The 19131-nt window shown below is 41.1% G+C and overlaps 1 protein-coding gene across 1 annotated transcript in view; it reads right to left on the minus strand.

Annotated features, from left to right (window-relative positions):
• The window catches only part of LOC138618919 (zinc finger protein GLIS1), a 71261-nt gene that overhangs the window by 16671 nt on the left and 35459 nt on the right, over positions 1–19131 (minus strand). The window contains exons 5-6 of the mRNA XM_069695013.1: positions 4966–5127; positions 2232–2342 (exon numbers count right to left, since the gene is read on the minus strand). Coding sequence (XP_069551114.1) covers positions 2232–2342; positions 4966–5127 — 273 coding nt within the window. The remainder of the gene's footprint in view (positions 1–2231; positions 2343–4965; positions 5128–19131) is intronic.

A 19131-nucleotide genomic window follows, 5' to 3' on the forward strand; every position in this document is an offset into this window, starting at 1 on the left:
GGGGTACCTTTCGCACTGGAAGACAAAATATCTAGTACCAAAGGCGAGTAGCGGTGGTACAGGCAGTGGAAGAGGGGCTTTTGACAGTTTGCTACTTAACAGTTAAATGTGTGTTTTGCAGAACTATTCTCTATGTAAAAAAAAATTGTGCAATTCAAATTTTTTTAATTGATCACTTGTAATTGTTTTAATTGTTTCCCTGTGTTCAGAGAACATGTATTCAGTTTAATTTAGGGATATGAATATCTTGGCTGATATTGAACTTAAGAACAGCAGTTAAAACTTAGAATCAGTTAAATCTAATATGTGAGTTAATTATATCAGAAAATCACAAATTTGTCATCAGGCTGTGATAGTAACGATACTGACTTACACATATTTTTCAGTGGAGTGTATAATAGTAAAACGTGATAACTTTATGAGGCATAAAAACCTGGCAGTGTTGCATTGATTTATTTGAATCAGAAAGTAAAGTGTATCTTTTCAAGACACTGCTCTGTTTACTGATGACGATGTCGTCCACAAAGCTTTTTTATCCATCATTTTTCAGACCCTTTCAATTTGTCTGTCAGTCCATCCATCTGCAAATCCACCCTTTATTATTCCATAATAATCAATTCCACATTTTTGAAGTTGTAATTGGTCTGACATCTACGCCACCCTCTTATTATTCCCACAGAGTTCATCGAGAGCAATGAGCCAAGTGGATAGATAGTTTTATCAGTGATTTACATCTTTTATGACCTTCGGCCTTTCTGGCCCCTGAATTCACAAGTGATTTTACTTTTTAACATGATTATGCTGAACAGGTTTACAGCTAGCCACATCGACGTTTTGATTTCATTCGTAGATACTGTATAATAGTAAATGTGTGCGTATCTTCCTTCATGCAAGTGCCTTGCAAAGCATTCATCACATGTAATTGGGGCTCTGTTTTCTCCACAGCGTCACTCTAACATTTTTTTTTTTTTATTCTGGGACAACTCCAAGAGTGGAGTAAGAGCGTTTGTTTGACATTTGTCCATAACATCTGGCCATTGGGGTATTCCGCACTACAGCTTATTAACAATGCTACAAGCACACATGTGTTTCCCTTTACGACGCTAAGCAAAGGAACACATCATCCAGCCTGCCACTATCCAGCCCTTTCCACAACAATGAGCCCTTTCTCTCTCTTATTTACCCGCTTCCACTCAGGGAAAGAACAGGCTGTTGACCACGAGCATGATGAAATGTGGTCAAACCTGATCTATTGTTGGGGAAACGATTCTCAAAGATACCCCTCCACCCCACCCTCACAACCCCTCAATTAAACCAACTGGATGGCTCTGTGGATAATGCGCATCAGGACAGGACAGATTATATAATGGAGTCTGTTTGTAAAACTTGTTGCCCGAAGGTACAAAATATATCGACTTCTTACAGCTCATCAACATGAAGATAAACAGAAGCTTCGAGACAAGTTTAATGTAGAAGTAGTGTTCTAGTTTACACAGGCAAAGCCTCCTATACTTCAAGTTCAACTTAAATTTTGCTTGTTTTAATGCGATGCTCAAAAAATAAGAAAATAACACATGTCATGTGGTAACATGACAGAACTCCGATCCCTTTTTGGTAATGGACTATGTATAGTTGTTTTATTTACACTCTTGGGTGTAGTGCCAAACGATGCTCTGACACTTTTTCTCCAAGTGAGGTAAAAATGTTTCACTTCTTGATCCGGTTAAAATGAATTTACATTTTCTAAGTGCGTGGAAATCCAATCATATCTAAAGCCTACAGTATGTCATGTGAGAGACTCAAGAAATGGTCAAAAGTTGTCATATTGCCATTTAAGGTGTATTGATTGACTCAAAGCCTCGTTTTCTTCCGCAACCTTTTTGCCATGTTTAATTCACACAAACTCCCCACTTCCTATATCTGTTTCAAAATAAAAGCCCTTCATTTCCTAACAAAGCTTTTACTGTGGAACAATTGTAGGAACGTTCTATGAATGAAATCGGACAAAAACACTTTAGATGACTAATCCAGAGCAATCGTTAAAAATAGCAGGATTATATTGTTGACTTTATCACATTATTGACTATTGTTTGTAAACTTGTCACTACAGTGCTTAAACAACCTTATAAATGAGCCACAACAATGCGTTCGTGCGTGTGTCAAAGGTGCGCTCCAATACTTCAACAAACGGCACTACACCCCTGCTAACACTCTAGCACAGAGTCTCTTACCTTTCTACGCACCTGTTGCTCTTTGGCCGAGTGGATCTTGACATGTTTGCGTAGAGAGCTGGGATCTGTGTAGCGCTTGGTGCAGCCGGAGATCTGACATGCATACGGTTTCTGTGAGGCGAGAGAAAATAGTTCACATCAGTACTCAGAGTGAAATGCATTCAATTTCCCTTTACTGTAAAAAAGATCAGGCACTGGACAGGGCAGAGCAGCTAAAGAAGATTCCCCGAAAAATGTGAAAGAGCAAAATTAAAAGGCAGTAAATATGAAAGTTAAGGTAAAGTTGAAGTCTTACCTTTCAGCTGAGAAAGACACAGAATGTGAAGTAAGAGGAAGTGCAGAAAATGGATGAAAAGGAAAGAGACAATCAGTTATAAACTATTTTAATACCAAAATATCTCTAAGATATGACAGAGTTGTGGTTTAATGGTCGTTCAGAATTCATAGCAGATTGGACAGTATTGTATTTCAATTGCAGTTGAATGTATCGGCTGGTCGACATATCGGTCAGGCTCTGATCTCTACAGTACATGTCAGTGTGTGTGCTGACATATAGGCAAGCAGAACGAAGGTATCGTCAGATTAGTGTGACATAAATTTGTAAAATGATACACCGACACAGAGTTTCTTCATCAGTTCAAATTTTTCACATTAAAAAGTAACACGTAGAGTGTTGATCTTTTTTTTTTTTTCCTTCTTCTGGAGTATAAATTGGCCATTAAAGTGTAACGGGATATACGTCTTTATTAGCTCTGCCTCCAAACCTCAACCTTGCTCTAAATAACCTATTGTTATTCCATGGCGCTAACGGCACCACTCATCCGCGCCATGTTTGTTTTGCTAAGCAACGTACACAATACAGCACAGAACCCCGAGTTAAAAATAAAGCAAATCCAGCACAACTTCAGAGTAGGATAAATATCATTAAAGCTTGAAAATGATTTTCCCCCAAAGTTTTTCTGGCAGGGCGGGCGCCTGGGCAGGCGCAGCGAGGGCCTGAGCAGAGTGTTAATGTGAAGCCATAAGCATCGGGGTCCCAGATTAGCTGTATCGTTTAGCCTACTGTGGAAAGAGTGGGTGGTGGAACCAGAGATAGAATAACACAAGTGTGCATTCACATTTCTACTTAAACTCTGAATGATTTACTATCTCATGCAGCGAACGGATTGGTGGCCGGCCAATGCAGGAACACTGGGGAAAGTGGTGACATACCGGTGATATATTCTTCATAAAAATAAGCCAAAAATGACTCTGCTTTGCAGTTTAATTTGATATTTTTAGAGAAAGCAGTGAATGAATCTGGGGTGACCCTGTGCCACTATAGCTCTCTCCCTGTTCAGAATCACTGATGTGTTACTCTCTCCAGGTTTTTCATTACTTGCTCATATAGGCTGAATCCACCTTTCTGAACTGAGGGAATGGAAAGAAGGAGAAAGAAAATTGAGGATTTCTTCTCACACCACCAAATAAAGAGAAAGTCACTATAACAAACCGACTACTGCCGTATAACTTAAGAACAACCTGTTTATTATTTCAATGCTCACTAGATATATTTTGAGAAAAAAATAATTCTGCGTTGTTATAAAATAAAGTAAATAAATCTATCTGTGGTTATTATTCAGAGGTTTTTGTCTCTCTGAGAGATGTATATATGATACCTGTCCAATTTCTTCCTCTTTTTGTTCGAAATGAGGGTCGCATGTTATTCAGATTGTAAAGCAATTTTGTGGCACATAAATAAAAATGCTTTCACTTGGAAATGACTCCATGGCAACAAAAACCTTTTACTCTAAATCTGGATTCATATAAAGACCTGCTTTACATGTGGGTTTAATGTCATCTTTTAAGACTTGTTTAAAGAACTACTCAATATATATTTTTGGTCTGTCTGGTTTAAAGCAGGAGAGAGCATCAGTTTCATTGATTTTGAAGTGTTTAACATTATCAGATCATGTTTAGGTTTCAGTAGTGCGACAAAAAGTCCAAATTATTTTCTTAAGAGGAGAAAAGTGAAAAGTTCCTTTGAATAACAGAAAACAAATATCCCGACTTACTCAAGTACATAATTTGAGCAAAGCAACTTATTAACTTTCTAGCTGTGTTGGCATGAGGCTGGTGATAAAGTGGGTGGTAAATTGGTGGAGTTACTGAGACATGACGAGTGGCAGCGATGGCTGACTCAACCTTTCCTTCCCGTTCCGCAGGTCAGAGAAACAGGCAAAGCTCTGTCTGAGCTCGCAGCCCCAATCCAAGTCCGTTATGGCGCAAGCTGTGACTTGGCCTAATGACACTGATCGTTTAATGATCTGTGGCGTGTCACTGCGAGAGTAAAGAGGGTGAGAACGCCACAAGGCTCGCTCACTGACTGACAGCAAATTAAAGTCTAACACTGTCAAGATGTGGAAATAGGCATCGACGCTTGGACGGCAATGCAGTTTTTAATATTGTATGAGCAAGCAAGAGGTACAGTATGAGCACACACCAGACACGCACACTCACACTTAAGCTGAGGGGAATTTAAATGCAAATTTCGTAATTATGCATATAATTCTTGAATGCACTTAACAGAAAGTAAATGTAGCCTGCATGTGACATACAATATGTAATCATTTATAGTTCATAATGTTATGCAGCAACACTCCGACTATTTTAAATGTTGGCCCTGGACTGGTTAAACATGAATCCACTGTGATGAAACATTGGGAGACGAGAGAGCAGAGACTTCGCTTCTGACCGTATCCAGGTGCGTGCGCTGATGCTTGGCTCGGTCGCTGGAGTTGCTGAAAGCTTTCTGGCAGCCAGGGTGCTGGCACAGGTACGGCTTCTCTCCTGTGTGGCTCCTCAGGTGGATCTTCAGGTTCTCCAGGCGAGAGAACGCTTTGTTACAGCCCTCGAACTGTGGAGGAGAGAAGACGGCACACACGGATTACAAAGACGGCCACACTCGGGCAGGTACGCCCAGGACCACACAGGAAGATAAACCAACGCCCATGTACATGCACACACAAGAAAAGAAATCAGTCAGTGTGAAGCTGGTCAATTTTGGTTATATGTGGGTTGTGTATACGTGCGTGTGTGTGTGACTCAGGAATAACTTGTCCCACTCTTTCCCTCAGTCCCATAATCCCTTGCACAGATGGAGCTTACGCTCCATCACGTATTCACTATTGAAGAGAAAAAAGAAATGCTTAAGATCATGGGTGGTATGATCGTGAGCATTTTTTCTTGAATTACACTGCCAATCCAAGGACTTTTGTTCAAACCACATCGACTTAAAAACCAGCAGCACGTGTGACGGTACACCTGTCTCAAGGCTGCCATCTTAATAGCAGTGGAGTGTGTACAGCAGCGGTTAATGGGCTGTAATGCATAGCATGAGATAAGTGCTCTGCTGTGTATAGGGCATAGACTGACAAGTGACAGTGACTGTAAACAAGCTCATATTCGACCCAGCTTGGCTCATTTGATCCCAACCACTCAGCCAATGAACACCACAGATTTGTTAACATGTGAATGATTCATGAGGCTTCTCGCATATCCGCTTCTGCTCTTAAGCAGAAAACCTGGCTGATTGGTGGACGAGGCAGTCCCCGTCAGGACCCCCTACAGGTTCTGCTGTGTAAAGAGTCACAATGTTTGTACAGCAGTATGGGAAGCCCAGTTCACTGTTACTTATATCTACTTAATCCCACAGGTATTCAGCATCGCCGTGATACTGAGACCTGAGAGGAGCTTGATTCAGAGCTCCTCATCTGTACAGTCACTTGTCTGTCACCCTATGAGGGCTTTATTCATATTGTGTGAAGAACATAAAGTTCAAAACAATGACAGGGAGCCAGTAAAGCATTCAATATGATCAAAATATGACTTTAAACTTTGACGTTTTACTTAAAATATCACACGGTATTTTGCGAGGAACAGTTCCTTACTTCAAACCAATTTTTTCAAACGCTAAGCTCATCTCAGTACAAATAAAACTAAAACCTGTTGCGGAGGCTCTGCGGCCTCTACTGTCCATTGTACCCTGACCTTTAGTGAAGCCTGCTGACAACAGGTCGGGTTACGGCTAAGGAGAGAGTGACACCATTCTTCTAATGGGCCTTCAACTACATCTCCGCTCAATACTCACCCCATGTCTCCTTCATTAACTCTCGCAGCACAGGCAGGGCCCTCTATTCACTGGGGCTCCATTTAATATAGGCGAAACCTAAGCTTGTCATGGTAGAGCCGTTTTGGGTGACCACGCTGATCTGTGGGTTTGTGCATGTGCCTGTATGACCCGGTAAGAGAGTGATAATCTGCCCAATTATGGCTTCACAACGCACGGCTCCTCATAAAGTTTGTAAGACCTTTGAGCCAATGAGTTTAGAAACAAAAGCTTCCTTTCACAGTGGACAGAGATGCTATTTTTCTAAACAATTTTTTTTTTAGAAAGTTTGTAAAGTTGATTCTACTGAAAACAAACCTGGGCAAACATGAATGTGCCAAAACATAAGATGCGGGTTAATCAATTCCTCCTAACTAGAGAACTAAGCTTGAAAGTTAGAGCCAATATGCAAGACTTTTGGTAACAAGAAGACCTTTTTTGATATTTCACTTTCAGAAATATAATCATGCTTTTTATAAAAGCATTTTTTATTGTCATCAGCCAAACTTCCCCAAAGAAGCCGTATATGTGAGTATCTCAACACAGCCATCATGCAAGAAATCCAATTAATTAAACAGTCAAAAATTACCAAAATTATAATTTATAATTGTTCTATTTTCAATTACACGAGTTGCAAATCATCACAATCTGTTTTTTGTTTTTTTTTACATTTTACTGAGGGCTCTGACTTTGTTGGAAATGGGGTTGCATTTATGGAGTCTGATTTGCACTTGTAAAGTATTTAGGTTTGATAAAGAGCCCTGTTTCCAGAGGTTCTTTAAAATGTGTACCCATCTAATGAGCTCTGATTGGATAATGGTATGGCTGTGGTGTGCTAAAGTTAGGACAATATGTTGCAAAGTGCCCACAAGAAATGCAGAAAATGTGATCCCAGATAAGATACTCGACTGCTTGAGTAGACAGCAACGTACATTTGCAGTAAGGAAGACTGAACTGAAGGATGAGGAAAAATATCACCCACAATTCCTCAGCATTAAACAGACACAAGCTGTCCAGGGTTCGGCAAACAACCTTGGAAAACGTCTTTAAGAGTTCACATCGTACAGTGCTGTACAGCGGACACATATTATTGTTGAGTCATGCCAATCAAAGGTTCTGGATGGAAACGAGGGCAGCGGCAGCAACGGTGGGAAAGTTTAATAAAAATCTTAGTGCAGAGGAACATCCACACCGTCATGACAGACACGGTCTATGCTGACTGCTGAAACACGGCGCCAAGCTTTTGAGTTTGGAAAACAAACACGGCCATTATTGACGTGCCAAATGTGTGTATTTATGTATAAGGGAATAATCACTCTTTCATTGCTTTCTTTTCCGCAATACAAATTTGAGGCTAAATTATAGTTAGGGGTCCATGGAGGAAACCTTGTTAATCGTGTAGAGCGTATTATTACTGCGGGAGACAGCCTGAGTAGGAGGTTTTCCTGCCTGCTGGGAAACCAATAGGCACTGCCATCTCGAGGCATGGATGTTACCCAGAAAGCCAGCATGAAAAATTTTATGCTAAAGTCAGATGTTTAAGTACGGCCAATCGGCTGCTTTAAATGACTTCTTTCAGTGAGTTCAGTGACTGTCAACTTCGTTTTGGATATTCGGGGCGTACGGTGGTATTCAAGTGAAACACAACTACTACTGAAGGGCGGTAAAGTGTTCATATTGGCATACGTGGTCTTTTTTGGACCAGTGGCAATTATACATCCAAATGTATGTATTTATATTCCCACTAGATTGACCCAGGTTAAAAATATAGAGACGATAAAAGCCTCTTAAAATAATATATGCACATTAAGAAGCATATACTGAGTGTCAGTAGAGCCCTACATCGACCATGAGGAGTTGACTGAAATATAAATTGTAAAGAAAGTACACATAGGTTAAAGTGTATAAACAGAGAGATGTGGTGATTTTACCTTTGATGTTATCTATGAAAACACTTTAGACGGTGCTACTCACAATAATTGCTTTAAACATGTTTAGTTTTCCTCTCTGAAAACCTCCGTCTGGGGTAAACCAGCTGATCGCCGTACGAGGGGAGCGGCACTGGCAGCGTGGAGGGACCTGAGCTGTGCTTGACACCATCTCCCTCTTGAGTGAGGGGGGCTTAGTATAGCTCGGTAAACATTGGGGATGACAGCAGCGTCCTGACATGGCTGAAGGGGGCGAGAGTGGGTTGAAAGGGTGGACAGGCAGCTGATCACAACAGACAGATTATGGGCCAGCATGCAGACGAATGGCGGTGTGTCGCGCCTGAGGCCTTCATGGGAAATGACTCCTGACTGGCAGGGAAAAGGCCAAACAGTGTCAGAGCTAAAAGGCAGCAGTGTACGACTCTCCTCACATGCGGCGGCTCATTAGCAACCTGCTGGAGCTGCGGATGCCGGGAACAAACCGGCCGTTATGGACGAGTGATGGGGGAAATATGGCTGCTGACATGTAGAACAGAAATCTGATTACGAGCCTTAATGAATGGCGTAAGAAGAGAGATGCAGAGAGGTTCTTCTCTTGAAAAATAATATCAGACTGTGGTCCTTGCAGTCAAGGTTATCACCTACAGGAGTCATTTCTTCCCAAAGAATAAACTGCAGGATTTTCTCTCCTGACAGTCAAGCTTTCCTGGGTTGCTACAGATGTGAGGGAATCCTTTGATATCTCCTTCAATGCTGATCTATCCCTCCGACCCTGGGCAGTAATTGTAGCTCAGGATTATATTCAACTGTCCGCCTGCTAACTAGCATGAAATTCACTATTACTCATGTGCAGAGGGCCCCCCCCCCATAAATGAAAACGTTTCTCAGAACCTAACAGCCACCAGTGCTTTTTCTTTTCTTTTTTTTTGCAGTGATTAGTTTTATCTAATGCATCCGGGCTAATTTACTGCCGAGCCTGACAGACAGAGTGAAGGACAAAGAGTTTCGGTTGCGAATGAAAACAAGGACAAATAAACCATTTTATAAAGTGAAAATGCTCAAAAGCAGGTTATATAACATTATAAGTATAAAAAAAATTGGCTTGGGGAACGAGTTGATTTATCACAAGGTGTCTTTCTCTGCCCTGACCAACGAGGAAAACCACCAACACTTCAGGATCTGTTCAGAGGGGAGGCGGTGGAGCAGAGTGCCCCGGCTGCAGATGAGAGGAACATGTGCATTTAATCTGCCTGCTTCCAAATGCCCTGTGGCAACCACAGCAAAGAGCAGAAAAACGTAAATGGATGAAATTATATCCATATGATTCAACGAGACAGCTAAGGAGAGGCAGGTTTCTCATCGGGATACAAAATTAAACACAGCTTGGCTAAAACATTCGCATTACATAGTTTACACATATCATTTCCACTGCGAATCGGGACACTTTTAGCAGCCAGCCTCATCTGTTGTGAGTAGGGCTTTAATTAGAATCAAAGATAGCGGGGGAATTTTTTGTTGTTGTTTTGAATGAGAGAAATAAATTCCCTCACACTTGCTTTGCGTCTCCCTGACGCATCTTTTTTCCCCAGTTTCCTCTGCTTTGCCTAATTTTTAAGAAGCCTTGATTTATGAATGGCGAGATATGAGTAAACACAGCAAATGACTGAGAGGGAGGGAGTGTTGTCCAGATGCGAATGAACAAGAGAACAGAGCCAGAGCTCAGCCGATAAATTGGTGGGAGGAAGTAGTCATGTAAATGACTAAAGAAATTGTTCTTAACAGCCATTTTGCGCTCATGCCTAAATAGTTTTGGGGCCAGATTAAAAACTATGTGGATGGCACAACAGGAAGCATTCCTATGATGACTAAATGGGGCTGCTCACATAATGAGCCAGCCCAGCTGTTTTGTTCCTCTCGCAGGCTGTTTGCTGAAGATTGAGGAGGAAATGCAGTGATGGATCTGAAGCCCTGTTCCTGCGGTGGAGGGCCTGGCAGGGTGCGAGGCCAGGGCGCACAACAACACAGTGAGCTTTCATGGAAGCACTTAACCTGCCGCGATTCAGAGACCTTCATTCAAATGTTAAGCAGCTCTGCAGCCCCTGCATCAGATTGGAGTGCTAAAATGTGATTTCCTTTAAAACCGGGCAGCCTAGGGTTTACTGGTTCATCAGGTTGAGGGGGAAAAAAATAAAAACAGGGTCAAAGAGATGAAGTGGACTGACAGGGAAAAGGATGCAGAGCTAGCAGAAAAACAAACCTAATTCCAACTGCATTGCACCAATGTATTTAATTTTTCTTCTGGGCGAAGACACAGGGTGTCAAGAAATCATTTTCACACATACGTATTTCAAACTCAACTGTAGGAACATGGGCCAGATGTGGAGTTAACATTGAAACAGACTATTTATAACAAACACTGGATCGTATTTCTGATCGCGCCCATATCTCAGATGTTTGTATGCATCAAAACCAGAAGTCCAACAGCAGTTTGCAGAAGCAATTTCCTCTTCAAACACTCCTGGCCTCATTTACCTGTTAAAGAAATGACTTTTGGCATTCAAACATACTGGACAGTGCAGATCTCTATCCATCAATGTCCATATTAATGCAATAACCGCCGAATAAGAGAAGGATTTTGGGTGTTCACTTCCATGACATGATCCTCCGACCTCTCCAGTGAAAATCTTCTTAAAGAGCCATCCCACTTTGTCTCATGACAGTGTGTTTATGCTCACAGCAATCCTAACCACTTATAATGGCTAATTAGAGTGCAATACAAAGCTTCCCGGGCCACAACCATTAGTAACCATCATGGCATTAATTATAAACCCATTCACGAAATCCGAACCCACCATGAAAAAAGACAGACTCGGGGTTACGCAATGAAAATCCTAAACATGATCTGTGTTCCGAGCCGGCGCCGGGACTGATGTTACTGGCAGTCAATACAGGATCCTGTTTGACAGGCCCATGAGCTACAGCGTCCTCTGACACTCACGCTTCAGTCTATTCAGCACCTTTCACTCACACCTGCCTCCATTCTCACCCTCGCTTTCTCTGCCTGTCTCCCTGTTACCCCCTTCTGCCAAGAAGCTCCTCTGGCTCTGCACTGAGGTTTTTATACAGTGCACTTCAATGTGCTCTATGTCTCCATTTTATATTGAGAGTATTGGGGAATGAGAGATGCCCATTCACCAAGAGCCAATAATGACAATAATGTTCAATTTAACAGATCCATTTTATCGCTCTTTTACTAGACTATGTATGGTGACTAGCCTGTGCTTTGAAGTGATGTTTTTAATGGATCATCATCATTTTCTCCTTCTTCAGTGACTTTACCAGAGTGACTAGCATATATGTTTTATATATTTTCTGTCCCTATTCAACACCATAACTCAGGAACAGAAGGGGAGATTCTGACCCTATTTCTCATGTGGTCAGATATTTAATTAGAGACAATAATCTCGAATGTCCACCTTGAAAGTGTGGTGATTGTTCCAATCTTCTGTGCTGTTGGGTTGAACATGTGTGTGAAGCATTGACATTTAGTAAAGCATTTAGAATGTGTGGCTTCTTTGCAGCAACATCCATATCGGAAGCATCGTCTAATGCTACACATTTGTGTTCAGAATCACAATTATTGGCCAAATTCCTTCAAAATCTTCACTACAAATATTTTATGACTCTGGACAGACATCGATGTAAACAGCATCTTGACTGGTTGGCGGAAGAATACAATCGCAAGGCTGTAATTCCACTTTTTCCAGTAAGAAATGTTTTGTGGCTTATTAAAAAAACAAAAACAAAGGATTCTTGGTCCGGTCACAGTAGCTTGTGCTACATCCATGTAAAGTCAAGTTTTGTTTCAATTTTATGTAAACAGGGTCCCTCTTCCCTGTCATGGTCCCTATTATTTCAGCTGATATGATGGATATCATTTTCAATCTTGCCTACTTTACTTTAAATCTTCGTTTGACGACTTGACATAATGAATACCAGGGTTGAAATGTTCCTCTGTCATACAGACTTGTTAAGTAAAGAAATAAAAGCTCTTCTCCCTTTCTGGCAAACTATTCGTTGTCCACACAATGGTAGAGTTGACACAGCTGTCTAAAGGCTCACGCCTGCTGTAGCGCACACTGGCGACTCTATAACTCTGACGTGACAACAAATAAACATTGCAGAAACCCAGTGAGTTGCCAAGCCAAATACCTTGATGCCAGAAGTACTATAGCATTCAGACAGAAAACATACCAGCAAAATTAAACAATAGGTCAACATGGCACTCCGATCAACAGCAGCCCAAGGACTCGAACAGGGTGAAGGGGGAAGAGAGTGCATTTATGCAACCCTCTGGAGGGGGACCAGACCACAAAGCCTTCTGGGTAAAAAAGAAATGTGGTGCAACTGCGATGCCATGGTGCCCCTAGATTTGTTCACTCCTCAGCGTGCCAAGGTTGTGTTCTTTTCTGCTCTCTGCGGGTTTCAGGGTCCAGTTTCTAGTTATGTGGATATGGCTGGTTCCAATATATCAGACTGTGCGAGACATTCAATGTGTCAAGTCGAATCACGGCTCAGTCGTTCTCAGCGAGCACATCACCCTTCATTCACATTTCAATAAATCAGTTGACCACATCTCAGTATATAGTTCTCTATTCATTTTAATAATTCAGCTAACACTTACACGCCTGTGTTCACTATCCTTTAGGAAAACACATTTATTTGAGCGTAAAACAAGTCTCCATCCCTGAGCAATTACGACGCACTCAAGCAACCCACCAATGACAAAACTCCTGAAGTCCCACTATTCGTCAGTATTCTTCGGTAAACGTTTTCATATTCACAGAATATTTCCTTCAAATTTCTCATCATTCTTATGTTAGCCGTAATGTGACTCCAAGGCATGGTACGTGCTGGCATCACACAGTTTTTGCCAGTTAGAGAGCAGGCACATTACACCATTTTTTCCCCCAAACACAATATTAATTTCCTGTCTGTACTTTAAATGATGCATGACCTAATCTAAATTTCTTGGCCTCTTTAAAAATTAAACTGGTGATAGTTGTGTTTTGTTTGCTTTGCTTCCGACGTGGCTGCAGCGCAGTCTGAATGATGGCTGCTTTGTGACGCTGCGAAAGACGGATTTTATGAGAAGCAGGTAGAACTTGTGGAAAAACAAAAGGATATGCTTCGACTTAAAGGTTTCTTACTTCCACTGTAATTCTGCTGGAATAACTCCACCAATCTGGTTCTAAAGCCCACATAAACCTTTTCACATTGATGTTAAACTAATTCCAAAGCTGAACAGATTGAACGTTAAACAGATGTTTTTAGAAGTGAACAGAAAGAGGGCTTCTTTCTGGAGATCATTGGGACGTAAAACTCTATGGGAGAGAGGTAAATCCTAGTTTAAATATCAGAGTCTTTGTGGTGCCAGTTCTGCTGGATCACACAATCGTAAAGTATGGTAATAAGAAACTGAATCATTTTGTGTCCTCATATGTCCCACTGAGAATAGTTTTGGTCCTCTTTCTCCCTCTTACTCTCCCAACCTTCCTCTCATTATCAATCACTGCAGTAAATGTGAATTTGGTATGGTTTCACTGTTTTGACATAGAGTTTGTGCCATTTAACACCACAATCCATACTTCAATTTTCAGCCTCGATCTTTCCATTTGGATCTCTCTTCACTCCTTCTCTCTCTGGAGGACATTTGAAAACACATTGAAGGTCTTGACCGTGTAAACACACACAGACACACATATAAAGTCTTGCCTTGGAAAGCTTGGTCGACCTGTATCAAAAACTTGAGCTCGCTCATGCCTCAAAAATGCCCTCAAGTCCGCATTCACTGCATACCAAATCACTTGTCAAGCATTATGGCTTGTGGTGAATTCTGGCCAGAAGTGTCGTTTTCGGGATGACATCAGTGGAGCTGGATTGCCCGTCTGGCTCCGTTTCTTTCAGCCTTCACTTCGTTACTCAAACATTCAAATTAAAGCCGGCACACTAACCACAGAACACCGCGGTGCATAATTCAGACTTGACACCGTAAACGTAAACATGTCTTTCGCTACATAATTTACCCATACGTCTCTTAATGTTTATTTTGTACGGTAGCAGCTCAGTTTCTCATATATATATATATGAGCTTCAGGTCTAAGCTAGCCTGGTGTGGTGTGGCTGGGTGAAAGGATACCGTCGTCCCGGGGTTATGCTTCGGCCCTAAGGCTGAAGTAGTCCCGGTGTGTACAAATGTCCTTATTTGCTGCTCAGTGACCTATGCAACACAGACAAGTCAGCAAAAAACAAAAACAAACATCTGGATACACCAGGAGATTTACCCTCTGTTCACCACATACAAAGCTCACACACATTAGCGAGCGGCCGGTTTGGTGGGTATGTTTGCAGAGTGGCTGCTGTGGCACAAGTGTGTCTGGTGCAAAACAAGGCCAGTGTGTGAATATGAGGAGTGGGAGAGGATGGTGGCCTCAGAGGAGAAAGAACCTGTTATGTCTTTGCTTCTTAAAATGCCACAAACTGAGGCTATAATTATCTGTTACACTGTCACACAGAAATGGTTATGCACACATAATGCACATGATCCGTGTCAGTAAACAGCCATAAAGCTCTACTACTGAGCACTAACAACCAGGGAAAGTTTGGAGTCCAGAAGGGAGCCGATGAGAGAGATCCCAACGCTCCTCACCATCCCTCCACCCTTTATGCTGCAAGAGCGGCGTTTGCATCCCTTCAACAGACCCCTGAACACGATGGAGACACCCCAAAAACACATCCCACCTCCATATCTCTCACGTATTAGTAAGCTGATCTGGCAGAGTAGAAGTTAAACTGATTATGGTTTTGGATGGGACACAATTATGACACAATCTCTGTGCAATGTATGACCAGCCGCGGCCCTGGGTCTTCAGGTTTCCGATACCAGAGTGTAATTAAATGTTGAGGAAATGAGGGAAACTCAAAATACTGCATTCCAGACAAATGCAATTAAAGTGTATCACATGTAGTAAATCCTGCATGCTTTGATACCTGGTTATAAGGTTGAAAGCAAAGTAGCTGACCTTCTGCAGCTTGGGTTCACTCTGGCCGTGTGCAAAAATTTCAATAAATACTCCACCGATCATGTCGCTTCTTATACTGATCTCCATTGTTGGCTGTATTCCTCAAAGCAACAATCACTCAAATATAACAATACAGTGAGAAAAAGAAATGCAGCCATCCATTTTACACGTTGTCATCCCAGCCACAGATGTCGACGATCACGGATGAAGAATCCACACAGGACAGATCAGTCATGAGATCTGCTCTACCAGATCACAGACTGAAAAAAAAAGTCCTTCTTTACATGGGTGTCCATAATATATGTGCTTTATTGTCTAACCAAATGACAAACCCTAAGCTGTCAGCTGAATGTTAACATGCAAACATTTCTGTTGTAGCAAATTGTGATTTATGACTATGATTCAGTTGCACCAGCAGTTCCAGTTTTAGACATGACTGCTTGTGACACTTTTTAGTTGGCTCAAATCAAACAGTAAGTTTTTATGCAAGAAATTAACATACTTTGTTCTTTTGTACCAAAAGTAAATAATATAAGTTGTGCGTCACTGGAGATAAAAAAAAACAAAAAAAAAAAAAAAAAAACTGTCTTTGAGGCATCACTGGCCATTTCTATTCTGGAAACTTGACCAAGAAAAAGAAACATTTTCCTCCAAATACATGACTCAGCTGTGAAAAGATTTCTGTTTTGCATTGCACAACAGCTTAGCAACTTACTGATCCTATTTTGACATGCCAATGTGTATCATGTAGACTGAGAAAGAGAAAGCAAGTGAAACTTTAGCAGAGTTAAAAATGGAAAACTTTTAAGGTTACAACATTTCTAAACCACAATCACATTCAAAACTAAAACTCCCAAACCAGTGATTCTTTTTTTACATTTCTTTTACTTTTGACTTTCAGACTGATATTTTTTTTATTGAAAGGATATATATTTACTTGTTAATGTCAACAACAGACATTATTATTATTAAAGACAGACTTCAGTCAGCCTATGTAGTCCCTTTTTATTTGTGCTTTTGGCTTACACATTGCATATCACTGCATCACCTCTTTTCATCATAAAGGAAACCGTTAAACCGAATGAATAAAGAAACGCTACTTTTATTTTATTTCAGTTACCTGTATTTATATTTTTAAAATATTTCAATTATTTAAGACAGTAAATCATATTATAAAAAATAAAATAAGTACCTTGTTTTGATTTTTTTAAATTTTTTTAAATGATTGAGTCATATGTTGGCAGCTCTATAGAGCAGAATATGGACTATTATCCATAAAACATAAAACACAAGCTTAAAACAAATGTTAAAGATTTATATTAAAAGCTCACTTAACAGCCATTAAATGTATATTACATGTAATAAATTGTACACTCTACAAAACATATTGGAATAATTCTGTCATAGTTCAATATGGAATGCAGACAAACAAACAAACTGTTACTTGACAAAGACTGTTTCAATGTCTGGTAAAAGAAACTGATCCAGAGGGGACACGGATGTGTATGTTGTGGTTGTGTAGATGCAGTAAGTGTTGACTGTAGGAAAGCAGTCTTAAATCCACATCTAGATAACAGATAGTGGGAGAGACAGGGAGAGGGAGGCGGGGAGGACGTTGGGGGGTTGTTGAGTACTGGACTACATTACCGCAAAAGATTGACTGGAAAAGTTTTCTGGCCTGACAGGAAGTTGGCCTGGCCCGCTCAACAAGAAAAACAAGCAACATTCATCCATCCAGGGCTTTCATTTGTTTGCCAAAACATCAGTGGCAGAGCCCCTCCGTCCGCCAGCAGTTTCATCATACGAATATCACATATGGACAGTGTTGTGTTACCAATAGCATGACGACTGCACGGCCAATCGGCACAGCAGATCCGACAGGAAGACAGAGCATTGTTACAGGATGGGATTAAGGGTTTTGTAGAGAGAAATTAGACTATATGGCTACCTGATGAACTCATTTGCCTGGGGAATTACAGACGAAGCTGATGCCGAGAATGATTTAATGAGGAGCAGAAGCACGGGACCTTCAGATAAAGTGCTAAACGTTGATCTCTGCCAGCTCCTTATTTGGCCCTGATTAGGTCTTTGCGTTTGTGCCAACCCAACAGACTTTAGGAGCTCCTTTTCCGAAGCATAGACTTACTCCTGACATACGGAATCAATGCCTTCCTCACCTATTGACCCCGTTTACTTCAAATGAGCCATATACAGACCTTTCTTGTGCCACTATACTGAAATGAATATGTGTGGGTACAGTCTGTGGAAAAAGCTGGCTTTGCTGATGCACAATTCACAATTTGGTTTTGGCAATTTGGTTTTAATGCATCCCTTGGGTCAGTTTGAATGTCTGCATGTTGTTGTTGTCCACAAAAAAACCTACTGTGACTGGAATTTGTGGAGATTTGTAATGTTTTAATCACTTTTGAATGACGTAATACTCGAAAGAATGAGAAAAATCGTAAATATTTTGTTTTTATTAGTTCCTGAAATGTCAGCATTTTGTAGAAATAACAGTGATATACAGTACTGTATATGTGTGTGTCTGAGCCTCTCTGAGTTCCCTTTAAGATCATCTCCACATGCAGGTACGTATGGGCCACAGTGATTCAGAAGCTGGAACCAGAGATTGTGGCCTCTAAATTGTCCGGACAGACCACAGTGTCAGATGCTCTTATGGGCACAATCACATTAATATCAACGTCACTCGCCACCTGCGCCCAGCGCCCAGTGCCCAGACAGCTCCAGTTTCAGGCAGCATTCAGAGGAAAAGTCGGGTCATGTGCTGAACCTCAGTTTTAATTAGCTAATAGCACTCGCTGTTTTATCTCCTGCACCTGAGCTGATTGCTCACAAAAGACTCCATTTACCCCAGAAAATACGCAGCATCTTGGCAGCAGCCTACGTTCTACATCTCGGCGTCTGCTGCCGAAGGATTACGCCGCTCTCTTCCAAAATCAGTCTAGTAAATCTAAATATATATGCTAGCCGGTTTCACACCAGCGAAAAAAGAGGAAATTCCATGATCTGTGCTTTTTTTCCGCAGGCCTCAACATCCAACTTTCCATCAACAAGTGGTTTGACTGTGTGTGTTTTGCTGTTTGTCTGTGTGTGCACATGTGTATACGTTTTGACAGAGCCCCATTAAGCAGCTAATGTGGCCTGTGTTTTATCATTGTGAAATGGGAAGGGGTTCACTTTTTTTTTTTGCCTTTGGCTCAAACATATGAGTAACATAAAAACCTGTGAATATATCCCTTTATGGAGACATTTCCTGTTGTTTTTAAATAGTTAAAACATCACTTTACTTAATGAGATCCTACTTATTAATCACCTTACATTACAGCTGTTAAAAACTCACTATGTCCCACATATAATTCACTGCGTTTAAATTTCTAAAATCACTAGATCTTCATAAAAGAACATTACTATGACATTTTGCATTTCTACACAGTGACATAAGAAACAACTCAATTCATGACCTGGAACCACAGACTGAATCCTTTATCCCACAACAACATAACCACCTCTAATAACATTTAAGAAACATGATTGTTTCTCCAACATCAGACCAAAACAGCCAGGCCATACAAACCAAATAAAGTGCACAGTGCTGTTCTCTTGCCTGAAGTCACTCTGCCATGTAAACACTCTGTCCTTTCCCCACAGAGCCTCAGTGGTTTAGGGAGATATTTTCTGAACTCCGTAGCTTACACTGCAGCACTGAAGCGCTTCAAATCCGC

The sequence above is a fragment of the Brachyistius frenatus genome, unplaced genomic scaffold (genome assembly GCF_029030835.1).
Source record: "Brachyistius frenatus isolate BFR_SWC_R1_liver_20210118 unplaced genomic scaffold, ASM2903083v1 Contig_18, whole genome shotgun sequence".
NCBI lineage: Eukaryota > Metazoa > Chordata > Actinopteri > Embiotocidae > Brachyistius > Brachyistius frenatus.